Source organism: Botryllus schlosseri, chromosome 6 (assembly GCF_051294905.1).
Source record: "Botryllus schlosseri isolate E-star chromosome 6, Bs_hap1, whole genome shotgun sequence".
In the NCBI taxonomy this organism is placed as follows: domain Eukaryota; kingdom Metazoa; phylum Chordata; class Ascidiacea; order Stolidobranchia; family Styelidae; genus Botryllus; species Botryllus schlosseri.
Window position 1 is genome coordinate 8,145,687 of NC_137241.1, and position 27,585 is coordinate 8,173,271.

Here is a 27,585-nt window from a genome sequence, read left to right on the forward strand (position 1 = left end):
CTTGAATGCTTGGTACGGGTAGAAGCCCGACCCATGACCCTTGATAGAACAACGCTTGCAACATACAATTCTTAACACTGCACCGTATTGGTTTTGCCAAGTGACAACACTTCTTCTTCATATAGTTCACAAGTTCAAATGACATGACGAGCTGGTTCATCAACTAACGTAATTGTGGCGCGGGGGCCCTTAATAATCTTCGTGTCTACGCCGCAAAATACCAATTATTGATCGTGAACTCAATTGACAGCCATTATAGTCGTTAGCTACCGAGGTCGACTCAAGAATTCCAACTTTAGTGTTGGATGTTCATCAAGGCCCCTCCTCGCTATCTCATCAGTGTAATCGGTCATATTCGGACCGTGCTACAAGTCGGCAGCTACGGATTAAAATGAACAAATGGCCTTGTGTAAATGACCATAGTAGTTGACAAACACCATGAACACCCCAAGTAAACAAAGACAAACCATATTGAAGATCAACCTATTACCAACGCCGAAAAGGCCTAATATCTCGAAGCTTTGCGTTTCATTTCGAGCGTCCTAATTGTCGATTGAAACTGACCGAAAATCGGATTAGACGAAAAGTGGTATTTGACGCAAAATCGTGCATTTTGATCTTAAAAAAGTACGCAATTTCTCAACTTTTTGATAATATCGTTAATATTATGATGTAATACTTATCCGAATATATAACATATCCGAAGCAGAGGGCACGCCGTTACATTTTAGGTGTCCTGATTGTCCATTGAAACTGACCGAAAATCGAATTGGACGAAAATTCGTATTTGACGCAAAATCGTACATTTTGATCCTCAAAAAGTACACAATTTATCAACTTTTTGATATAATCGTTAATATCATGATGTGATACTTATTCAAATGTATAACATTTTCGAAGCAGAGGGCACGCCGTTACATTTTCGGTGTTCTGATTGTCGATTGAAACTGACCGAAAATCGAATTGGACGAGAAGTCGTATTCGACGCAAAATCGTACATTTTGATGCTCAAAAAGTACGCAATTTCTCAACTTTTTGATAATATCGTTAATATTATGATGTAATACTTATCCCAATATATAGCATATCCGAGGCAGAGGGCACGCCGTTACATTTAGGGTGTCCAAATCGTTGATTGAAATAGACCGAAAATCGAATTGGACGAGAAGTCGTATTTGACGCAAAATCATGCATTTTGATCTTAAAAAAGTACGCAATTTCTCAACTTTTTGATAATATCGTTAATATTATGATGTAATACTTATCCCAATATATAACATATCCGAGGCAGAGGGCACGCCGTTACATTTTAGGTGTCCTGATTGTCCATTGAAACTGACGGAAAATCGAACAGGACGAAAAGTAGTATTTTACACAAAATCATGCGTTTTGATTCTCAAAAAGTACGCAATTTATCAACTTTTTGATATTATTGGTAATATCATGATGTAATACCTGTCCAGATATATAGCATATCCGAAGTAGAGGGCACGCCGTTACATTTTAGGTGTCCTGATTGTCCATTGAAACTGACGGAAAATCGAACAGGACGAAAAGTAGTATTTTACACAAAATCATGCGTTTTGATTCTCAAAAAGTACGCAATTTCTCAACTTTTTGATATTATCGTTAATATCATGATGTAATACCTGTCCAGATATATAGCATATCCGAAGTAGAGGGCACGCCGTTACATTTCGGGTGTTCTAATTGTCGATTGAATCTGACCGAAAATCGAATTGGACGAAAATTCGTATTTGACGCAAAACCATGCATTTTGATCCTCCAAAAGTACACAATTTCTCAACTTTTTGATATTATCGTTAATATCATGATGTAATACTTATCGAAATATATACCATATCCGAAGAAGAGGGCACGCCGTTACATTTTGGGTGTCCTAATTGTCGATTGAATCTGACCAAAAATCGAATTTGACGAAAAGTCGTATTTGACGCAAAATCGTGCATTTTGATCTTAAAAAAGTACGCAATTTCTCAACTTTTTGATATTATCGTTAATATCATGATGTAATACTTATCGAAATATATACCATATCCGAAGAAGAGGGCACGCCGTTACATTTTGGGTGTCCTAATTGTCGATTGAATCTGACCAAAAATCGAATTTGACGAAAAGTCGTATTTGACGCAAAATCGTGCATTTTGATCTTAAAAAAGTACGCAATTTCTCAACTTTTTGATATTATCGTTAATATCATGATGTAATACCTGTCCAGATATATAGCATATCCGAAGTAGAGGGCACGCCGTTACATTTCGGGTGTTCTAATTGTCGATTGAATCTGACCGAAAATCGAATTGGACGAAAATTCGTATTTGACGCAAAATCATGCATTTTGATCTTAAAAAAGTACACAATTTCTCAACTTTTTGATATTATCGTTAATATCATGATGTAATACCTGTCCAGATATATAGCATATCCGAAGTAGAGGGCACGCCGTTACATTTAGGGTGTCCTAATTGTCGATTGAAACTGACCGAAAATCGAAGTGGACGAAAATTCGTATTTGACGCAAAATCATGCATTTTGGTCTTAAAAAAGTACACAATTTCTCAACTTTTTGATATTATCGTTAATATCATGATCTAATACTTAACGAAATATATAACATATCCGAAGCAGAGGGCACGCCGTTACATTTAGGGTGTCCAAATCGTTGATTGAAATAGACCGAAAATCGAATTGGACAAAAAGTCGTATTTGACGCAAAATCATGCATTTTGATCTTAAAAAAGTACGCAATTTCTCAACTTTTTGATAATGTCATTAACATGATGATTTAATACTTATCCCAATATGTAACATATCCGAAGCAGAGGGCACGACATTACAATTCGAGTGTCCTAATTGTCAATTACCAAAAATGGATTTGACCGAAAATCGAATTTGACGAAAAGTCGTATTTGACGCAAAATCGCGCGTTTTGATCTTCATAAAGTAGGCTACGTAAAACCATACGATGAAATAATTTTGCGAATATATAAAATGCCCGAAGCAGAAGCAACGCTATTGCATTTTTTTGTTTTTATTGTTTATTGAATAACTTATAAATTGCGGCATTACAGTCGACCTATACCAAACACGAACATGACGTTGATCGCAATAATCGTAATCATTTATATTCTGATGTGCTCAAGACACATAGTGTGCAATGCGATGTAGTTAACCGGCAAGAAGATGTTGCATTTACATATTATGGTATTTTAATCAAACAACGACTAAAGCCAATTGGCCGATGTAACAGTGTGGGATAGGCTGTCTTCGTTAAACGTTATTATTTGTTTTTTTTTCTGCTCGATATCACATATAATCTTTTGTGGAGTCTTACTTCGGGCGTCTTGACGTAAGAACTAGTCAAACATGGGGGAAGGAACACAAATTAACCTCTGATGCTTCGGCTACAGGCGAGAATAGAAGTAGGTCCGCCTCCGTAGATTACGTAACGGCTGAAAATTTAGATGCCATAATTACTACCTGGCGGTTGTAAAATGAAGCACTCCTTCCAAGTTTCGATGACATATTGTATTGATCATACCGTTTGCGCCATTTAGTGATAAAACTCGTGTGTTTCAGTTCGTTTGCACTCCAAAACTGTCGCGAAATTGTTTTTCCGGTTATAATATTTGATTTTAGCACAAGTGAATCATTGCGACAACAATGACTCGGCGATTTCGGAAATGTGACGTAAGCATTTTCTGGCAGAATCACAGTGGTGGTACTGGGGACTGTGGGGATTTCGATTTTCTGCTGCAATTGAGAATTGACCTCTCTTCAGATTTTGTCATATGAAGTTGTTTCGCGCGGAATCCTCATAATATGAAAAATATTAGAAAAGGAATCGATTTTTTAACAAAATCATCGCATTGTAATTATAAACTCCTCGCGGTTCGACTAGCTTCATCATCTTCAAAGCCAAATGCCGAAGTCGAGTATATCAGAAAAAAGAAAGATCATGTCAGCGACGAAATGGTTAAACCATATGCCGAATCTGAGAAGTGCGTGAAAACATCATACCACACAAGGGGGGTGTATACAAAAAGATCTGTCGCGAAATGGCTTAATGATAAGGATAGTGGCGAAGATTGGAGTAGCAAGTGGACTGCACCGCGTACGTTCCATGCCAGCAGAGTGCCTATTGATATAAGGTAAGTTTGTGAACTATCGATAGCTTGAAGATATAGAGAAACAACCACTTTGTCAGCCTGGAAATTAGGGCAGTTTCATGTTCACTATCCACTGTAAATTGATGTGATCGGTGCTTACGTGGAACCAGGGTTGTAATCAAGTCACAGGGTTCCGAGTCGCAAGCCAATCATACTGTTGTTGTTTTGACTCAACTCAAGTCTCAACTCACCACCAAGTGAAATCCAAGTCAGTTACCAAATGGTCAAGTCCGAGACTGCGAGTCATATAGGCCTACTCAAGTCCGAGTCCAAGTCGTATGGTGTCACTGTATATTATTGAGCTCAAGTCAGGTTCAACTCACTTTGAAACTGTGGGTGATTCTCACTCTCAAGTTGATATTCTTGTAGGCTTGTAGGCTATATATAAGAATGCAAATCTTATACACGTTTTTATCGATCGGATGTATTATGATTCATTTCAGTATGAAAAATGCATAAATTTTGCCTGGAGAAAAATGTTTTTACCCTATCTATGTCCAGTCCTGTAAACGTGATAGTAATGCTATGGAAAATTATGCTGAACTACTCAAATGATGCAGCACAACTACACTGAAGAATCCGGCACTTCTTCGATAGTAGGTAGACATCGAAAAGTGTTCACCATGACCACCAATGAATGTTTTCCATGAACACGAACAAAAATTTATAAACGTCAAAATATATTGTTTTTGCGTTTGGAGAGGGTTAGGGTCAAAGTTGGGTTTAGGGTATCCCAATATTAGGGTTGTAGTATTAGGGTGGGAGGGGGGATATTAGAGTTGGGGTTAGGGGGATATTAGGGTTGTGGGAGGGGTGATATTAGGGTTGGGGATATGGGTTGTGGGAGGCGGGATATTAGGGTTGCGGGAGGGAGATATTAGGGTTGGGGGGATATTAGGGTTGGAGGTGGGTTAGGTTCAACGTTGGGATTAGATTACCCCTAACCGGGTTTAACCCACCTCCAATCTCCCTTTCACCCAACCCTAATATCCCCTCTCCCACAGCCCTAATATACCCTAACCCCAACATCCCCCACCCACAACCCTAATATCCCCCCTCCCGCAACCCTAATATCCCCCCTCCCACAACCCTAATATCCCCCTCCCGCAACCCTAATATCCCTCCTTCCACAACCCTAATATCCCCCTTCCCGCAACCCTAATATCCCCCTTCCTAATCTTGGGATACCTAACCCCAACTTTGACCCTAACCCACCTCCAACCCCCCTTTCCTCAAACCTTAATATCCCTCTTTCCCAAACCCTAATATCCCCCCTCCTATAACCCTAATTTCCCCCAAGCCCTAATATCCCTCTTTCCCCAATCCTAATACCCCCCCCAACCCGACCCTAATATCCGTCTCTCCAAAGACACAAAAAACAACAATTCATTTTGACGTTTATAAATTTTTATTCGTGTTCATGGGAAGCATTTATTGGTGATGATGGTGAACACTTTTCGATGTCTACCTACTATCGAAGAAGTGCCAAGAATCCTACATTAGTGGAATTCGAAGCTAATTTTTTTTTCGATTTTGCACCATATTGAGTGTAAAAGCATGGCCGTAATCATTTTTTCCTGAGATGCATCCAGATTCCATGGATTTGACTATGATGGTCACATGATAACCCACCACTGCACTTAAATATTATTTGTTAGCCAAGGCAAGTGGGTTGGGTACATTTTGTTTCCTTCATAAAAAAGTCACCTGACAACTTCATTGCAATTTAATGCTTATGTCACGTGCTACTATTTCACAGAATGGGCCCGGCGCAAAATATGGTTCCAAAGCCAGACAAATACGGAAACCTGGAGTTGGTGAAAGTTCAGAATTTTCTACACTTGACGCCGCCCAGCGTGAAAAATCACTGTCAACAATTGAAGAGTAAGTGTACCATCCTTGTGTTAGATATTGGTAAATGGTTGAATTCACGAAATCATTATCCAAATCTGGATGGATTTGACTAAATCACTTGCTTCGTCAGGCCTACCAGTTGAATCTTGGTGTAAGATTTCCTCCAATAGAGATGGTTTAGATGTAAATCAATTTTGGCCGAACCTAACTAATTTCAACGTCACTAAAATACAATTAAGTAGATGTAGAAAAGAAGTAGTTTTGAAGTTCCTACTTCAGTACTAGGAAAGAGTAGGAGTACTTTGTTACTGCCACATATGCCTACATATCGAGTTCAAGTTCAATAATGTTGTTTCTGGTAGCTTCTGCCTACTAAAATGAAATCTATGCTCCATTTACAGAATTTTGTACAGAGTGGCCTAAGGAGTTATCCACTGATGCGGATTGTGAACGCGAATTTCCTCTCGATATTCACACTGCAGACTACGTTCGTGCTAGCCAAACGCAGACCGATAACAGAGCACGAATCGTAACAGCACAGGCAAGTTTCCTTTGCGGCATTGGCAAGCTTTCACAGCAGCGGGGTCTTTTTCGATGGCATAACACAGCGGTTCTTAAACGGGGTGCCAATTAGACTGCTCAGGGGTGAGGTAAAGAGGGTTGCCGTCGACATATAACAAAAATTGACGACCTTCCTGTAGCATTTGGAAGCTGATATCTAAGAAAAAGTCATCGTCAGCAATGAGTCCGTTATGACGCTTGTAAGAGCTATGTAAACACACCTCTAATGATATACTAATCTTGACCTCGTTCCAGGTCCGTTTATGTAGCATGGTTTTGAACCGGCACGCGAGGGATAAATTGATCAAGCTGTGCGGAGGCCGATACGATCCAGACACCGATATTTTAACGTTAACGTCAGACCGATGTCCTTTCCGTCATCAAAACCGGCAGTACATTCAATACCTTTTGACTGTTCTCTATTTTGAGTCGTGGGTAAGTTCAATCCTGCTTGTTCTCCGCACGACTGTTTGCCATTGGCTTATTGTAACTCTTGTAACAGAAAACCGAAAGTTGGGAATGCTACGAGTACGCCTCGGACGAAGATAGGATTTACGAATGGGAAAAATCAAATTCGTACCAGTCAGTGCTGAGAGCTTTGAGACAAGAATCAGCTTCTAGGTATTATATCACTAAGTGACAGTCGCAGGGGTGCTTTTCATTCAAAATTGACTCGGAAGCGGCTATTCCTAATAATATAGTTATCCTTTTTGCTTGCTAGAATCAGCCGGGCGTTGCTATCAAAGTAGGAGTAGCGATTTCTAAGACTTGTCAAAATTACTTGTAGTGGATGTAGATAGAAAATGGAAGGTTTAAAAAGTACCCGAGTGAGTAGTGTATGACAACATCACCCGAGAAAGTGACGTAAACGCTGAAGCTGCTTCCTGCTTTTCAAAGTCCAAAGTAATGTTTTTTTGTGTAGGGGAGATGTGGTACCGATGGATCACTGGGACCGAAAATACTTTGGAAATTCTCTATGATAATTCCATAATTACACTCCGTGAACTTTTCTATAATTGCATGCTGGCAACATCTTTCCTCACATACAAAAAAATTCGACGTGCGCGAACTATGGGGTCTCTCACAGATGTTTTTTGTTTTGGGGGGTATAAACTAAATTTAGATCGACATATACATTTTTATTTGTAACCTTCAACACGAACAAACCAGCAATCATTTTTATTGTGAAGTCTAGGGCTTGCATCAGGCTATATAATGGAACCTATTAATTTTTTCAGTTCTTTCCTTGAGTGGAATTTTTTTCGATTCATGTACAAAATTAGTAGGGTGGGGACCGATGATACAATAGCCAAATCAAGCAAAATAATCAAGCATACTAATCATGAAACAAATGAAACATGACTACGTACAGAAAATCTTTATGTAATAATTGAATATGATGTTTTATCGCTATAACGAGGTCTTTGGAAGTCACACTGTCGATTTTCGGGCAATATGTATGTACCCTCAAATTTATAAGTCCGAGCCTAAATCGAAACGTGATTTTATGACAACATTTGAGCCAATATTTAATCTATTTTTTGACGGTTGCGACCGAAAATTCTTCTTTGGCTTGCTGTAGCTTAGATTATAATACTGAGCAAGAAAAGTTGTCACATCTGAGTTTTTTAGGGTATATGTGTCATAGGTCCCCGGGTCATGTGCCATTGGACCCACCGGGTGGGGACCGATGACACGTTCGAGCAACAAATTTTGAACGTCCATAAATATTTTTTGAAAAGACGGATATTAATGTATATGTGCGCGATAGGTAGAGCTTGTATCAAAGTGCTGAGCCAGCAAAAGATCTGCTGTTTTCGGCTGAACATTTAGGGGCCAGCGAACATTTTCCAATTTTTGATCCATCGGTACCACATCTCCCCTTCCAGCTTTACTTGAACATGTTTTAGGCAAAACCACTGACTTTTCGCACTTGTGTAAGTTAGTTTATGGGCAAGTTTCACTTAATGATCGAAATTGTTATAAAAACAGGGTAACTAAGCATAAATTTAAATATTGCAGCTGTATGTAGTGTCATAAGTTGGGCGAATTTTTGGTTGACCTAACAAACGGAAGATTTTGACCTAGAAAATCAAAATTTCGAAATTAGGTGTGTTTGCACATAATGTTAGAATTGTACTAATCTTCATTTGTAGTTGGAACTGTCTGTCCTCACGAAGTAGTTTGGCCTGAATCTGGACCTATGAAGAATTCCAGTAGTCACATCACGCATTATGGTAGAAATAATTAAAATTGATTGTAGAATGACAAAGGATACTTTCCTACATTCTCTGGCAGAAAGTGTCTGTCCTTGACTTAGCAGCTTGCCAAGAATGGAGATAGAACGTTCAATAGCAGCAGTTGTTGGCTGGCGACACTGACGTTGTGCGTACACTGTTGGTGACACACTGTGTTGCCTCATTCTGACAATGGTGTCTGCATCACAATTTTTCATCATGCGCTTCTTGATATGATAAGCAATGCCCACGCAGTCTTGCTTCACTTAGGATATGGCGGTACGTTGAGCATAACACCATGTCAACCTTTTTGTTTCATTTGACCGTTTATGATTGGCAATGAGCAGACAATGGGCCCTCTACAAACGGTAGGCCTATACAGTAGGCTAAAAGCTGTAAAATGTCGAATGGTAAGTTCACCGACAGTGCAAACACCTGCGATGCAAACGAAATGCAGGTTGCAAATTAATTTTTTTATACTACCGGAAGCAGTTTTTACGTGTCTTGGAAAAGATACTTGTAATTGACGATTGCCCCGACGAGTGTCAGCGGAAAATATCCGGTTCCATTTCAATATGAATATATTTATTCACTTATAGTTGAGTAGAAATTCACTACAATACTCCTACTCCTACTTGGGTAGCAATGCTTTGGCCAATTTGACGGCATCTGACTAATTGGCAAAATACTGATTCACTGTTGTTCCGTCGTGTTGACATTTCGTGGAATTTGCTTGATGTTCGCAGTGACGAAGACAGTTTCAAGCTCACGGAAACGACAGAATTGCAAAATTATCGTGACGCCGTTTCGAAAATGAAGTTATCTTACAAAGACTCGACTCGCGATGAGCGCGAAAAGACTATGCTGCAGTACAAGGAGTCGGTTCGGAGCCTCATGAACTTGCCACACTTATAAATAAATTGCTCTTGGAATATTTTCGTGAATATTGCGTGCTGTCCATCGACGAAATTAGGATTGGCTTCTGTGACCACGGGTTTTATGTCGGGCTTATGATGGGAGTGCTTGGATAGTTTTGTCTCGAGGTGCACGCGAGGGTAATTAGAGATTTGTTCGGGATTGCGCCTTTCCGGTGTGATGATATCGAGTTGATGTTGCACTTCGATAGAAACAAAGGGTTCGGCCAGAGATATCTAGATATCCAGAGATATCCCTGGGTTTGGCCGTTCGATGCAAAATATATCGGAAATTTTCACGTGGTGGTATGCAGCCAACTATGATCTGCAACTACTAGACCAGTCTTGTCATATTTTTAACATCTTACGGGTGTCCAGATTAGGGCTGGGCACAATGATTCGAGTACTCGAATCTGAATCGAGTAGAAATTTTGATGATTCGAGTCGAGTAGTAAAAGACGATTTTTTCGAGTACTGAAATTATACGCTCCTCACAACTGAAAATTAATATATCAACGAGAATTATAGTTTCGATACTAATTTTCACTGTCGAAACCTTGATTGGCCACATCGTAGCATACGAAACGTATAGTACAAAGCTACTAACGTTACTGGAAATAACATATTTTCGAAGTCATGATCATCCCACAACAGTGTCACCAAGTGCAATGAAATCGGTATGGTCGAAAAACTATTTGATATATATATTGTGGTCGCATAAAAGGCACAGATTTGAACTTTGACATATTCCATTCGGTTATGACGTCATAAACTCGATTACTCGACTCGAAGCATATCACGTGATTCAGAATCGAATCACTCAGGTACTCGATTTTGCCCAGCCCTATAGTCCAGATGCAGCCTTTCTATTTTTTCATATCCAAGCATAGCGATGGCTGTAGAACTGGAATATCTTTGGAATACCGGCCAAATATAGGACGCTATTATAGATTTTGGCGTTCTGACCCGCTCGACGGATGATTGACGAAAATGCCGAATTATCTGAAAGGCCTCAGGCCGCAGCTTGTAGGCGAAATCTATATCTACGGAGAATACGGCGAGTACCGATATTTGATGTAAGTCATGGTTGGCCGACGTATGAGCATGAGACACAATGGAAAACGACAGTTGATCATGGGACACTTTAGCATGCGTGACTTCGGCATGTTACTTTATAACCCCACAACTAATCCTAACCCGAAACATAACCCTGAATTTAACCGCTATATATATCCTAACCCCAAGCCTTACCCTAACCCAGTGGTTCCCAACCTTTTTCCACGTACGATTTCGAAGTTTAATGCAGTGCTCGCGTACCACCTACCCTACACAAGTTACGCGCGCCGAAGCGGTCAAAACGTTTCCATCTTGTTGAGCTGCCGGAGGCAGGAAAACAGAAAATAAACTGCCTATTTTAAGGCTCAGCATATGATTTCTGTAGTGGATCCATTTGGAATTCTTGTGGTCAAATGTCTTAAATCGGAATTTGTTTAGGTAAGAATCCCAATGCTTTACGACTAGATCTCTTCCCCGTTTTGGAATCGGTGGGAATCAATGCCCCTACCCACGACGGCGACGGCGGATTCAAAAAACTCAAAATCAACCTCACCTGAACTAATCTCTCCCTTCGGTCGAAAATACAGACTCGCGCACCACCTGGATGACCTTCGCATACCACTACTCCACTAGTGGTACGCGTACCACAGGTTGCGAACCACTGCCCTAACCCAGCCCTAAATCCAACCCTAACCCACCCCTAACCCGTGATTTAACCCACATGCTCATGCTCATTATTTAGGGCTGTTCAAAAATAACTTTTTGTTCTGGATTTCAGCCATTCAGTCATTAAATTGTCATGTTACCTTAAAAAACGCTGCACACCAAATTTGGTTCAATTCTAACAAGTATAGGGCTCCGCAGATCCAATTAAAATTTTTAATTTAAATAGGAAAATAAAAAAAATCCAGATTTTGTTGTCAACCCCATGAACTTGTTGAGCTGTCTTCAGAGACGATGCAAAACAAATTTGACTCAATTCGGACTAGTAGAAGCGGAGTTGTTGGAGTTTTTCGTTGATATTTCTCGGATTATCCTTGATTGGTGGATAATCCGAGGATTATCTATGAAAAACTCCAATAACTCCGCTTCTACTAGTCCGAATTGAGTCAAATTTTTTTTTGCATCGTCTCTGAAGACAGCTCAACAATTTCATGGGGTTGACAGAAAAATTAAAAAAAAAATTGTTTCAATTTTCCTGTATAAATTAAAATTTTTAAATGGATCTGCGGAGCCCTATACTTGTTAGAATTGAACCAAATTTGGTGTGCAGCGTTTTTTAAGCTAACCCGACAATTTAATCACTGAATGGCTGGAATCCAGAAAAAAAGTTATTTTCGAACAGCCCTAATGCTCATGTGTTGCATGCCCAATTGTCGCATACCGAAGTGTCGCATGCTCATTGCTCATACATATGTCCACGGACCGTAAAGTCATCAACACTGCTTTGCAGAAATAGACCGATTCAATCGGAACAATAATTTTTCTGCGAATGGAGATCATCATCATTGTAATATAAGATTTTATCTATCATTGCTTTGAATTTGAGTTTTCCTGAACAAGCTATGATAAAAGCAAATCGGGCAAGTCAAGCGTACGACCCCGCGATGCAATGCTGAGTAATTAACAAGATGCAAATGTTATTCAGTGCATTTCCATCAAAGATTAGCCTACTATATTTAAAAAGAATAGCCAATTCCAATAGTCTCTCACACTGTATATGCGATGCTCTCTGTTTTCTATGGATATTTCATCACCTCGGTGTAGTCTCTATGAAGACAGAGCTGAACCTATACATAGATATAAAGACGAAAAATGTCAAACATGTTCACTTGTTCATTGGTCAGCTCAGATAAATTTTGACGCTCACTCATTCTGATCTCTTTGACACGGTTTGATAAGAGTAGCCTGTATTTTCCCACGTTTTCACATGAATATATAAGTACATCAGCAGCATACGTATGTCCTCGTAGGGCGCAGTGATTCACATTATATGTGATTGCTGTATTCCGCGAGTTTGCCTTCAGGATTATCGGACCACGATCTGACCTATCAATCTCGCCTTCCGTGACATACCACCACATTTTTGTCGCTTGCTTTTTCTATACTGTCTTATTTTACTTTTCATTCAGTGTGCATGTGCATTGTGCAATGTGCAATTGTGCATGCCTCCTCTTTACATCGCCTAGGCCTAGGTGGGTGTCTGATCCCAAAGAATACTACAAGTCGTTTGGACACCTTCCTATCTTTTCATTGTATCGCAATTGCTGTGGTGTGTTGAACCAATGATATATATATATTATTGGTTGAACTGATAAAAATTACTAATAAACCGAACTTCTCCAGGCTGTGTCAGACTTGATGACTAAGCGGTTCCTTCGGAATAGCTTTATGGATACGCACACATTATTCACCATTTCATATTTCGCTTTGTTTTTCAATGTCGTGGTTCTATGGAAATAAAAATAGAACCTACTGTCTGAGAGGTACTAGGATTCGGGCCTAATAGCTTTTGCCGCTAATTGCTACACGGGTTGCTTTGAATCACACTGATATCGTCGCCAGGTGACGCTAAAACTGCGTTACAGATTGCTCTATTTTTTCTTCATCATAGTCGAATTCGTAGCCGTTGACTTCTCTGTCGCTCTTCGGCTCGCTAAAACAAATTTAATATCGACGTTGTGAACATAGTTAAGTCGTAATGTCATTTCAGTAACTGCATTTCTAACCTTTGGTAGACTTCATCCGTTTTCTTCAATAAAGAGGCAGTGAATTTCATGGATTTTCGGTAAAAGTTTTCCGCATCGTCAATGGATGACGTGAAACCCCTATCCGTCGTTTCAGGCAGCAGGAGACATGTAAGTCCGCCTATCACTCCCAGTATGCCAAATATTGTCTTGTTCAAAAATAATGAAATGGTTGCAAAAATGATGAATTGCAAAGACCATCGAAGCGTAGGCTTACCTGAGTAAGCCACGGTATTGACTTCTGAAGTTCCAGCGTGAACGGCATAATTATTGAACCAATACGGGCAGACATGGATCCCATTGACATTGCTGTTCCCCTGAATAAATCGTCAATGCTATCTTTGTATTGCATTATTTATGGTTGAAATGTTTACCTCGCCACAGTAGGATACAATTCCGTTGTGAACTGATAGATTAATCCAAAGGCAAGAGTTGCGAAAAGCTTCCCTAAAATCGCCACCCAACGGCTGGCCTCTTCCATGGCTAGGGGAAGGTTGAAAACGGAATTGACGGCATGCCAAAATTTCTGTTACTAAGTCTTGTCTACGTGTTATTCTTACCCGTGTTTCCATTAGCGAATTGAAATAACAACATGGTTGTTAAGCAGCATATACCAGACAGAAAGTAGGAAAGAGAACCAGTTATGCGAATACCAATCAAGCGAGTAGTTCCGAGGAACATCGCATATCCAACGATCTCCACAAATCCGTTCAGTAGCGCGTTTACGTATGGATCACCTAAATTGGTAAACTCGCATCAACATGACATGATCCATAACTGGTATTATGTAACAAAACACAATTGTATAAGATGCATGCATACTGCATAGTGCATATATGCCTACTTTAGTTATGCGCTGGCTACTATTATTACCAACCCGCGCACGCGAATAACATTCGAATACTCACCGACAAGTGTACGGACATTCAAAGTCAATCCGTAAAACAGCATGCTGATTGAAAACCACAAGTAACAAATATTGATTGACACCACCCTCATAAGCGTAGGCTTGTATAGGTCCAGTATGGTGTACCGTACTTCCTGGGATGATGCCTGTTCGAAATATACTTGATTAGTTCTCTGTCACATGTCGTGGCACACGGGATGAATTGCTATTGCACAGAAGATGTGGTAAATGACTTTTGCTTAGTGTTCAAGTGAGCTTTGACACTTTCACTCCCTACTCAAAGTGGTTTGTGGTTATACTTTGTAGACAAATACGTCTATTTCAATAATTTTTGAAGTCAAACTATTTACTTAAACTAGGGACTTAAACTAGGGTTACCATACGTCATCCTTTAGGAGGATTTGTATTTCTTTTTCAAGAAATTGAAAATGTCCTCCGGGAACGCCTACATGTCCTCCTTTTTGGCAATTCGTTGTCCATCATAGCTCTTACAGCTACGGTAATGGACAGAGTCTACGAGTTCGAATTGGAAAAATATTACGTCGCGCAATGGCAAAGTCGCAACGACATCACGATGAAAAGATTCCATTCTATTTTTATTTCCAAGGTGACAAAACATCACGAATGTTGGAGCTTATTTGCAAGATTTCGCACTCTTGTGGGGTATGCCACCTTTGTCCGGTTTCTTACTCCTAATAATTTGGAAAAACTGCTATATTTTGCATGAATTTGCACGTTAAAAATGTATATTCGTGGCGTCACATAATCGTGTTTCCCCAAAAACTATCCGTGAATGCGGTTCACTCATTAACTACAATGAGCTCTTACTCCGCTAAACAATTATTTATAACATATAATTTCTATTCAGCTCGACGGCTTGGTGCGTGTACTTTTACTTAGGTATCGTATACATGTTATATGGATACGACTCCTCAATCTATTATATGATCTCACGCTCATTTTGTTGTTCTCATTTTTCACCACCAGCTCCCAATCTTCGTCTTGCAATTCTTGCTTCTTACTTTTTGCATATTTCTTCACAATTTCTTTCGCTTCACCGTCTCTTTTCTTTATCAGCAGCCATCTGTATCCAGCGAATTTATGAAATTGATTTCCGACTGAGGGGCTCGTGATAGCTATTGCTAGGCTAATGGAAATGTGCAAGCCCAGGCAAGCAAACATTTCATTAATATTATATGAAGATGACTATATAGTATTTTGATATAATCAAGTTATCTAGTTACGTATAATTGATATAACTTATTTAGTAGGACAGGTGTAACGTATAATAGATGACACATCAATATATCCACGGGTGTATAGTGTAGTCTCTGCTATTATACAATTAGACGTGAATGTAGCTTCGAAATATTCTGCTTATAACAGTTATGACGTCCTGTTCATATGGCGACATGCGTAAAGCAGGAAAGGAAGGATTTGTATACATCGATCGCCGATAACTATAACTGTAACAAATTATTTGTGTAATCTACATTTTACAAATATTGCCAGAGGCTATTTATGAAGATTCAATATTGTCTTCTATTGTAATTGAAGGGTCGCGTTAAGATTACAGCCGTAATTGTCTATCCATATTCTATAACAACGCGCATTGTTAACACTACGGGAGCTAAGTAACCGGTGATGATGTATTTGTTGGTGAAGGATTCTTTACCGCCGCGGTTCGTTTGTATGGGCTTTTTATTGGTGCTCGGCTACTGTGGCCTTGTGCGCCGGATCGAACGTTTGATTAGATCATGACATTTCTAAATTATTCAATTCGACTGAGAGAATATTGGGGGCTCAGTAAAACCCACGATCATTTAATGATCGGTCGCTCTCATTGGTTACACAAAAGTTTGGCGAACAATCCGAACAAGATGCAAGATGCAAGATAAGGTGATTTTTACTTGATGACTTGAAATTGAAAGTGACTCGAGTCAAGTCAAGTCATACGAAAAAGGTGACTCGAGTCTGACTCGAGTCTAGTCATGACTCGAGTCATCCCAACACTGGTATATAGTCAGAGGGAAAATCATTTAAGGCTCGGAATATGCTTGAACGAACAATGGGGTTCATAGGTGGTTTCAACATGAAATGCAAAGACCGGTACCTGTATTTTGCGGTTCCATTCCGGTATTGGTAGGTCAATTAGTGTCTTACAATCGCTAAACAACAAAATAAACACATAGTATGTGTCCGCAAACAGCAGTGATTCATTATCTTGGCATACCGCGGAAAAATAACATTTGGTTAGGCCATGGCCTGTTTTTAGTAGGCCATGCACGGTTAGGCTGACATTGACTCTATGTGAATACACCGCAACATGATCAACTTACCTCGGGGACTTCGGAATGAAGAAATATATAATCAAGTAAGGGGTGCACAAAAGTGAAACGCATATCCCCAAGTTTCTCCAATAACGAAGAAAATACGCCAGCAAGGGCAGGACAGTGTGCGAAATCGCAGTGGTAGTGTTGGCGTACGCTCCAACTAACGTTTTCCATTTACGAGTTGTCATCTCGTTAACTGAACGAATCGAAAAGGTTTAGAGACGAACTGCAGGGATTCAGATACAATTATCATGGTGCTATTTCCAACATCGTTTACCGTATGTGTAGTAAGCGATGAAGCACGGAATTGAGGTCATTGCTTGAAGAACTCTCATGGAGATGTACATTTCGTAGGAACTTGAGAACGCGACTAGTAACGACGTCACAATCACTCCGATACAAGTTATCAACATGCTAACTTTCCTCCCAAACCTATGCAATGTTTTGAAATGTTACCAATAGTAATGCGTTCTAAATATACACCTATGCATCTGTCGACGATACTCACCAGTCCATTAATGGTCCAATCAATGCAGAACCAACAAACACTCCAACAAAGTACATGGAATTTGCTAGAGCATCAAGACTACTTCGACCGCACACCAAATTAAACTGTCAAAGGTAATGGACACGCATTACTATCAGCCATCAGGCGAATCTAAATAAGTACGCCTACCTGGGAGACGGTGGTTTCCGTATAGTATTCATCTGAATAAACCCAGCCATTGTCACAGTCCTTAGTTGCGTTTATATCCTGTCCTAGACAAGCATCTATACTGCTTTCGCATTCGGTTATATCGTAGTCGTATCGTTTGCAAGAATCACCCTACAGAACGAATCAATACATATAGAATGTGAGCGAACTACGGAAGAAATGCTATAAACTGCTACTCACTTTCGGTATGAATATATCTGTTACATTTTCATCGACATAACTTGGTGGTTCACTCTCGAAAGGTGGCACAGCGCATCTGCCAAATTAAAATAGGCATGCGCTAAATAGTTACCAAATGTTTCCATCACGGGTACTGGATAATGGATATATAATGATGTATGCAATATGCATATTGTGAAACGACAGACGATAAGGCCGCTATTGCGAAGTATCGACTTCAACTTTACACGAAGGTCTAATCGCAAAAATACCAAAGTGTACAAGGGCTTGTTTGATTATACCCCGAAGCTGGTGACAGTCCCAACAAAGATGGAGGACGGTTCTGTTAGAGTTCGGCTCAAAATTCACACTATTTCAATTCACGGTATTCGGCATCCTAAACCTGAACGCTGGTATTCCCCGATATGATACGAATTACGATATCGCAATATTGCGTCATTGGGAAAGAAGCAGGTGGCGACGATTTTGACTCTATTGGTTCATGGATTCTACCGGAACGCTGAATTCCACGACGCCTTTATTTATTGGGTGCGATGTAGATTAAGACATTTATGCTATGCTTTAGCTATTTTCTCCACTCTGGCTGTGTACCTCCCACCAGCGTAGAATTACGTTCAGTCCAAGAAATCATCAACCCAGAAGTTATCATCGACTTGACGGTGGCCCTTACATGGCGGGTGGCTGTGTCGCCCTTTCAATTACGATTTGCGCCTCCCAGAATGGTTCATTCTAGTCATCTACAATTAGTGACATTATGATCAAGATCAGGGGTGCTGACACCATCTTTCCGTTAATCGAAGATGCTACGATATATTGATCGATCTATACTGCTTCATTTTCTCGCTATCTACCAGACAGGACTCGATATCGAACATTCATGTATTTGTAAGACTCACCCTATATACCAGTGGTTCTCAACCTGGGGGACGCGAAAGCATCTGAAGGGAGCGCGAAGAAGCGGTCAACTGAAACAAAATTTCGCGCTCTCCGCGATTTTCCTCAATTTCAAGCGTGTTTCTCTTTATTGATATATACAGACCGAATTTCATATTTTTGAATTCTCAAATCAACAGTCATAACCTTCCATGCTATCAAACAATCTGTTGGGGTTGCTTGCTAGCATCCCGGTTGGATTTTGTGATATGACGATAAGGGGGCGCGAATTTTTTCACTATCATAAAGAGGGGCGTGTCTAAAAAAGGTTGAGAACCACTGCTATAGACGATACTTTTCGAAATCTACGTTTTCATTTTTGAATGCTAAGATAGTAAAACTCATAGACTTACTCTAGTCAAAGACCCATATTATAAATTTTCTGGAAAATCAAATACTATACATTCGAGAACTAAGAGACATGGAACTTCACATGGACTGAGAGACATGCGTTATATTTTAAATTTTACCCTGTTAAATTTGAATAAACGTTACAATCAGCACACATAAAAAGAAAACACGATTACAATTCTAAACCAAATATATAGGAGCATTCGTCGGTCCTACATTGCTTCCGTGCCTACAAATTGTCGCTTTATATCGAAGTGAAATTTGATGAGCATATTCACTGATTATTTTCTTCAATCGATTTTACTGTAATTGTGGACCCCGTTCAAACTTAACATGGACACGGAAAGGTCCATAATGAGCCATTATAGTCTATCGCAGGGGTTCTCAACCCGCGGCCCGCAGACGTTTATTTTGCGGCCCGCGACATCTTTCATCATTAGCGCAATTACTACTGGCGCGGTATTGTTACATGTTAATTTAGCTACTTAGCTCTCTTATCGCACAGTCTCTGTTTCGTTTAATTACTCATTCTGTGTTATGGTTTCTTCATATATGCTCGAGTTTATGTTGTTATTGCTTTGAATCGGTATTCGGCTAGACCAGTGGTTCCAAACGTGGGCGATTTTGAGAAACAAGGGGTGAAAGGGGGCGATAGGGGGTGAAAATCGTAGAACGTCCAGTGAGAGATATTTCATTAAAACGGTCAAAAATACACATAAAGACGGCTTATTCCGCATATCACGCGAAAAAAGTCAACTCGACGGAAAGTAGACGCGGAAACCGGTTTTTCGAGCAAATATCACCTCGTAAAAATGGCCTTTTAAAAAAATAATTTCCCGATAACATGTCTTATTTCTCGGATCCATAAACATGTGGGGGGGTGGCGAAAATTTGTTTCGAGATTGATAAGGGGAGATGAGTCGAAAAAGGTTTGGAACCACTGGGTTAGACTCGGGTTCAAGAGATTCCCGTTGCGTGTTAGTCTTTAAAGACGAGTGTTTTAAACGTAAGTAACGCAAGTAACGGGAAATCAAAGGGTGGAAACTGGGTTTATAATTGTAACTCTGCGTGGAACAATGAATTTGCTTTCTAGAAATCGAAAACCGACGTGTCATATATGCGAAGAACAGTTTTCGTAACGAAGCGTAGTATCTTAAAATGATATCACGACAGTTACTTCTGGAGTTATACATATCAACTGATTTTAGAAGAAAAAAAACGTTGCTAGCTAGGTGTCAAGCCCAGCAATCCATATTTCGAAGCATTGGTGTTTGCCGACGACGTTACAGACGTATCGTTCAAAATTGCATGGAATGTCGCTAAAACCAAGAAATCTTCTCATATCACTGAGAGCTCAAAGTTTGTTTGTTTGATATTCATGGTGTTCTTCATCTTGATTCCGTAGTTACCGACTTGTATCTCGGCCCAAAGTGCTTAAAGTTTACCGTAATTTTATACTTGCTCGCTCACGCATCGAAGCAGAGGTTCTCTGGTGGAAGGGTTTGAAAGTCCATATACCGACTTGGCAACGAATGCTGGAAGATACATATTCTCGCAAAAAACAGCAACTGCAAACTTTCGAACGCTGTCCATTAATGATTTAGAATGCAAAACATATACTAAATGCCCGTATGCGACTGGTAAATAGGCTACAGTAGCCTAAATTTAATTGCAGGCCACCAATCCACGGTAATAATGTTCTGCGGCCCGCGGTGTCTTTTGCTGTTAAAATGCGGCCCGTTATACAAGGGAAGTTGAGAACCCCTGGTCTATCGGATATGTCTCTACATCTACATGATCCAGAAATGCCGATGTCAGCTCGCAGCGGCCGTGTCTACTGCCGCGTGTACTTGTTTTTAATTTATTTGGCGGGTACGTAGTTACGTACATTGTATATTGTACAGTTGTGCACAAGCATACTAATCTCCCGAAAGCCTCTTTATAGCTGCCATGAAGATTGTGATCGACCAGCAACGGAACGATAATATTAGACAAGCGTTATCTTATATGGGCATACCGATGCTCAGGAATTCCACTGAAGAAAACTGACGTCTGGCTCATGAAACCGGTACCGAATGGCAAAATGGACACCAAAACGATCATTCCGACTTGATATGGAGTGATCCCCCCGAATTTATCCTGGAGTCCATCAAAATCCAATTCTTCATCTTCCCTCTTTTCCTCCATCGTTTACAGAATATGCTAATGCTTCTAAAAAATTGCATCACGATAATATATAAAAACTGATGGGCCAGTTATTCACTCTCAATGGCAGAATATGCTGCAGTTCCGTCCAGCTATTTTGTTTTACATATCATTCTTATCATATCACTATAGCGCGACTGAACTTCGATAGCTTCTTCCCGTATAATTCACCCTTATTATTCCAATGGCTACGCACCGCGTAAAAGTTCCTGCCCGCATTCTGCAATAAGATAACGTACTGACATCAACCTCTCCGTATTGTTTGCCGACATGTCCTGGTTACCATGAGAAAGTATTGAAATATTGTTCAACCAATAGACAACTTCGTCAATGAGCTTTGCACTTACCGACAGCCAAACAATATCATAGATTACAGTGTCAGTGTGTGCAGTGGGCTAATGCAGGTTAACAGACTCGTATAAGATCGGAGAATTATTTGATCAACCAAGTAAACACTGATGACGTCGTTGGCACAATATTTAATGAACTTCAATCTAATATATTGTATGGAAAACAATCGACTGCAATGGAATGGAATGAATACTATTTAATGAAGGAAATATTGATTGCACATGATTTTTCGGATTAAAAGGTGCATATCTATTCCATGGAACAGAGTGACGGCATATGTATAACATCTCTCCACATCATATGTACCCAGTGTTAGTGCCATGGATTTGTCCTTGCTTGTACGAATTATCCCGACTGAAACGTGATTGATTTGTTGACAAACGCACCCGCGTTTCGTGGTCAACTCCAAGTAGTCTCTCGCATTTGCAACTTTTAAATTCAGTCACAATAGAGAAGCCATGCTCACATAGCCACGAAGATGCAAATTTAAATATAATACGGACTACGTTTGCGTATATAGAATATGATTTAGAAGCAGATGACAACAACCAAAATTAGCTCAATTCTTTGTTGTACTGCCCTTTACAAACCAGTTCCTTTCGTAACTCAATGCCTTATTTTAAACATTTATATAATTATTTTGTGATATTCCAATAAGATTCGCCGTCTAGCAACAGATCCGTCGCGGTAAACAGTTTTAGTCAAAATGTAACCTAGATCCGCCGCAAAAGTTATTTTTGCTACAAGAAAGTTTGGTTCAGATTAAGCGAGAGCGAAATCATCAATGTTGTTTAACCATTCTTTTGGGTGTAGCTAATGACAGGAAGTTTTCACAGCTTGACATTTTTGCGTCGGATTTCTGATTTCTCATATAAAGGCGTACAGTACACGCAGGCCTACACTCCGCTGGCAAAACACTCCGACCCTTGGCGACGCCCATTCCACACCTCCATGCCCTGACTGGTGGCGTGTAGATGAACAGAAAAGCAGAATAACAGTTTTGCTTTATGTCAACGTGCCAGTCAAGTAAGTCCTGCATGAATCATGTATAGTAAATGATTGTCCAAGGAGTAGCGATAAAGTTACTGCTGCGTTGTTATGATTACCATACTTAAAACCGAATGGATGACGCATATCTCACAGCAATGGCTTTGAGCGTCACGGCTCTCCGACAGTTGATCGGCGAAAAGGGGGATTATGGAGCAGTATAAATGTCAAGAGTTAACAAAAATATTCAGCACATATATTACTATTGTTTACACTATAAATTTGCGTAAAAGATGTGATGCTTCTGTCTTATTTGATATATTATGCACATCGAAGTATAGTCGGAGCTCCCGAGGCCTTACTATATAGGCACGTCCAATGCATAGCTTTTCATCTCACAAGCAAGGCGGCGCCTTTCTCGATTACGAAAGCTCAGTGCCGTAGCAACCACTTGACGGTTCTGGCTCTGCGCCGGGGGCGGTAGGCTGGGAGGGGCGGCAAAATGAGGCTGCACAGTGCACGCAGCACGGAGAGGTGGCCATTTGGCCAATCACGACTAGAGTCCGACCGATAACGGATGTCGAAGCCGATATCGATGAAACCGATACATTCAACCAGTATTAAAAAATATGATATCATTTCAAAAACTCAAGTGCAATATTTGAACAGCTTTAGAGCCATAGCTATGTTCGAATGCATGAAATTAAACTAGAAAGGCCACATCTGGACACCTGTAGGCAGAGGTTATCAGTACAGAAGCAGACCTATTCATAGTCTTTCAGAGGACTCAAGTAGTTATCTTTTATCGGCACTAATTACTGAAGTCAGTTAAGTGGTTGTGATTTTCTTTACTTTACAGTTTTCAGTTTTTAGGCAAAACTTACACACTTGAAAATATAGCTACATATACTTGTACTTTAGTAGAAATTTACGACGACACTTATACCTGAGTGTACGAACTCTCCCTGCAAGCTATAAGAAATAGACTAATATTAGCAGTATAGCAGTGGCAGATTATAGTTCTCTGACTTCTTGCTACCATGTTTTGACGTCATGAAAATTGCCGATATTATTTTGACACCAATGGCCGATACCGATATTACTTTCAGAGTGTGATATCGACTCGATATTATCGGCGGGCTCTAATCACGAGCAACGCTTTTGAAAGCGCTTACGGCGACGAGGTAGAAGTTTCGGAGTCATCTGATTAAATTGGCAGATTTAAGAGGCTGGTGCGAAGCATTGAAACTAAGTTTGATCGTAATGCAACAGCGCTTGGTGTTTTACAGTGGTTAGCTAAATCGCACCTACTTAAGTCGACATCATATTTAATTATTTATGCTTATGTCTGAAACGTATCTTACCATTGTTACGGGACCTACGATGAATATCGTTTGGTGTTTTAATTGCGAAATGTTACAGGAGTTTCTCAAAGCTTAAAATGATAAAGTCGCATCTAGGTTCGACCACGAATGGTGAATTGGTGATCGGCTACCAGATCTATCGATTCTTTCTATAGAAAGAGAGAGACTGTGTTCACTACCTTGATTTTGGAGATATTATTGCTGATTTTGCTTCGGCGAATGCTCGAAAAGTATAATTTTGAGGCGATTATTGGTCTTTTATTTGCCTAATACGTTCGCTCTTTATTTTTTGTCTCTAATTTCCGGCCCGCTGAGACATTGACGCTCCTTTCTCAAGCAAAGAAATTCTGAGATAAGGCGCACGCTATTTGTGATTATTTGCATTGAGGAGATTGCATCTTCAACGAAAGCCAGGGGCGTTAGCATATGCTCCTACGCCACTGCTAAAGCCCCCCCCCCCCCCGCAACAACTTTTTGCGTTGCTAGTTGGGAACATCATCGTCCTTCTCCATTCCCTATAGATATTCCAGGTTAGCGATTCAGATGATACCGACTTCAAAGAATTCTATACATTTCCGTCGGCTACACTAAAACTTGTACAGTGTACATTTAGAGTAATTCGAAACGGAAACGACATAGCTCATACAGTAGACCCCTCTACGACAAAAAGTGAACTTAAAATTCAGGTCAGCAGTCTATTGCCCCTCAAGTAGTTGGAAAAGCGCCCAAAGCCCAACAAATATCAGTATAGCTTTTTGATCCGTACTGACGGCGATGATGCTGACGTATATACAAGCAGTCCCAGTGGCAGGTATAGACATTTCCAAAACAGCACTTCGTCACCCCTCATGCATGGGTTTTGGGACGCCATAGGGCGAGCAACAAAACATATGGGGAATTCGACACAATACGTATCTGAAATTCATTTTCTCTTTCTTATTTTTGCAGACTTTTTGTAGGCAACCAACATGACAAAATGAATGTCTTTAGAATTAGATAGATGAAACCATCCAAATCCATTTAGGAATCAGAGTTGGATCAATAGTAATTTCTAATTGAGCTGAATGTATTTAATTACATTTTTTCATGTAATTGTTATTGTAATTGAAGCATTTCTATTTTGTGTAATTGTAATTGTAATTGTAATTTGATAAAAATTTTGCTCAGTTCACAATTTCAATTACCTTGTTATGGAAACCTGACAATCACAGGATGACGACGAGGGGCCTTTAGGCCTCAAGGCCTTAGTACACAGTCGCCACCTGTAATAATTAACCTATTTACATCGGTGTTCTATGCGCTCCGCGTTATAACTAGATAATTCAGCCATGCTAAACTGTTTCCCATACTTCAGTAGCAACAGAAAACTTTGCAAGTTGCAATATAGGCTAAACCAGTGGTTGTCAAACTGGGGGTGGGCCCACTTGGGCGGCGTGAAAGCATCTGAAGGGGCGCGAAGCTCCGGTAAACTGAAATTGTGCTGAACCATTTCCCACACCACTGTAATAGTTCTCTTTTTAAATCTCTGACCAGTACCGAGGATTCCTGCAACAATCGCAAAAATAAATTCATGTTTCCAACCAAGTCTTCATCAAACTTGATCATGCATTTGTTGAGATGTTTTCCCAATCTTGCCTCCAATCTTGGTCAAATTTACTGGGGCCAGAAATTTTCGCACCCTGATATTCATGAAATGCAATCTAACAGTTTCCGAGCTAGTGAAAATGTGAATGCGAACCAAAATGTTGTAATTCGTAGTTATCAGGAGGTTCTTTCCTTTTGCATTTATTTTTATTTTGCACATCTTATCGGTATCATCTTTATCGCTGACGCCTTACCAAATACATTTCATTATCCTTACTCAGCTCTGAGTAGCCTAATCATTTGATTACATTTCATTGACTGTGACTGTCCTGTAGCCTATTCGCTGTTAGTCGCTCCAACTTTTGGTTGTTATCTGTCGCTTGAAACATTTTTCTGTGTTTGTAGTTTTCAGTACTCATGATTAGGAATAGTTCGAATACGTTCGAGTTTCTTTTTAATTAAAGGGTATTCTACGTAACATGAATGAAACATGAATACTAAATAGCTTGAGATTGTTGCTAATTATGTCGCTACGGTTGTCAAAGAACACATCTCTACCGAATCAATTACAAGTTTAACAGTAATTGTAATTGTAATTGTAATTCACTACGTGTTTAACAGTAATTGTAATTGTAATTGTAATTTGATATTTTTAGCATTGAGTCATTGTAATTGTAATGTAATTAAAACATGCAATGGAGTAATTGTAATTGTAATTGTAATTGAACTGAATTATTGTAATTGATCCAACTCTGTTACGAATGCGACTATATTACCTAATCATATACTAACACAGGTTCTTCTTGACCGGGGTTCACACGATGGTCAGGACACACACCCTACTTATGCAGCAAAAGGCTTATTGATTTTCAGGAAATATTGATTATAATCATTTGTTTTGTGCGAAAATCATGTTTCAATCATGTTCTATGTTCTGTTCTGTTTCATGAACGCTGTCCTGATGCACATGAGTTCCTTTTTTTACCCCTCTATTCACTAATAATACTTAGGCTTATTACATGTGTAATGTGCTAGATTTTTGCATTTGTTACTAGGCGAGAAATTGGGGCTCGCCAAAGGCTTACTGATTAACGAGATATAGAGTTACCACATTTTCCCTTCCGAAAAACAGGACACTTTTTCAAAGTTTCAATAGCAGATGTAAAAACGGGGAGTTTATACAGATAAGTTAATCATTTTATTCGCTGTCTGATCGCCTAAAACTCAGATCAAAAAATAGGACGGCACGCGAAAAAAGAGTAGATTTGGACGTCCTCGGAGGAGATTTTAGTTTTATTTGAAAAAAATAGGACAACTCCTCATAAAAGAGAACAGGTGGTATTCCTACGTAAACATCGAGAGTCGAAACGAGTTCAAGGCAGGGAGCGTAATAATAACGATGTATTCAAAATAGAGAGTGTTATAACAGCGAAACATTAGAAAACCGATTGCAAAAACAGCCGACCTAACCCCCAACCCTATCCGTAACACCAGCTCACCTGATCTCTAACCCTTACCTCACTCAACTTCATATGACCAGACCTTGTCCCAAATCCTAACCCTAGCTAACTGTAACGCTACCCGGCTATTTTGTATGACACGACACTCGTTATTTTATCCTAATTATCGTATGGTATATATAAAGTAAATCTAGTCAGAGGTGATCAGTAACGAAGTGCTTCTACTTTCTCGAAGTACTCAAGTAGTTTTCCTCTACTTCTGATACTTAACCAAGTAGATCTTTCTTTTTCGATACTTCTACTTCGTAATATTTTTGAACTACTTTCTTACTTTTCGCTATTTTCAGTTTGTCAAGTAGAAGTAGTTTAATCCCCAATAAGAAAGATAGCCTAACAAATTTCGAGATCGTTTTCACGCAGTACTAACATTTAATTTTCATAAAAGTCACGTAATACCCCGGATTTTCGTTGCGCTTCGCCCACAGTAGATATGGAGTGACAAATATGTTTTAACGAAATTATCGCTGAATATAATTTAGGTAGCGGGTTGCATGGTTCCATTCACACCGCATTGTGGACTATATCAAACATTTCATCACAATAAGTAACGTTTGAAACTACCGTTTCGCAATCAACCGAGCGAGATAGTGTAATGG

At 39.7% G+C, this 27,585-nt stretch overlaps 3 protein-coding genes and 1 long non-coding RNA gene across 4 annotated transcripts in view; 3 read left to right on the forward strand and 1 right to left on the reverse strand.

Moving 5' to 3' along the window:
- LOC145440810 (uncharacterized) overlaps positions 1 to 27,585 on the forward strand; it is a 300,641-nt gene that overhangs the window by 211,492 nt on the left and 61,564 nt on the right. The gene's annotated exons all lie outside the window — the stretch shown is intronic.
- LOC145440806 (uncharacterized) overlaps positions 1 to 27,585 on the forward strand; it is a 129,859-nt gene that overhangs the window by 76,724 nt on the left and 25,550 nt on the right. The gene's annotated exons all lie outside the window — the stretch shown is intronic.
- LOC145440893 (small ribosomal subunit protein mS35-like) lies at positions 3,748 to 9,786 on the forward strand. The gene is made up of 6 exons (XM_080318665.1): positions 3,748 to 4,172; positions 5,950 to 6,074; positions 6,446 to 6,585; positions 6,861 to 7,040; positions 7,108 to 7,226; positions 9,589 to 9,786. The coding sequence occupies exons 1-6, from the start codon at positions 3,844 to 3,846 to the stop codon at positions 9,755 to 9,757; spliced, it is 1,062 nt and encodes a 353-aa protein (XP_080174791.1). The 5' UTR covers positions 3,748 to 3,843; the 3' UTR covers positions 9,758 to 9,786.
- Positions 13,179 to 21,216, reverse strand: LOC145440885 (organic cation transporter protein-like). Its single transcript, XM_080318657.1, has 13 exons — positions 20,996 to 21,216; positions 17,695 to 17,770; positions 17,476 to 17,625; positions 17,308 to 17,411; positions 17,077 to 17,231; positions 16,806 to 16,995; positions 15,421 to 15,550; positions 14,468 to 14,612; positions 14,120 to 14,296; positions 13,934 to 14,042; positions 13,777 to 13,876; positions 13,542 to 13,708; positions 13,179 to 13,468 (listed from the first exon to the last, which is right to left on the reverse strand). The coding sequence occupies exons 1-13, from the start codon at positions 21,163 to 21,165 to the stop codon at positions 13,384 to 13,386; spliced, it is 1,758 nt and encodes a 585-aa protein (XP_080174783.1). The 5' UTR covers positions 21,166 to 21,216; the 3' UTR covers positions 13,179 to 13,383.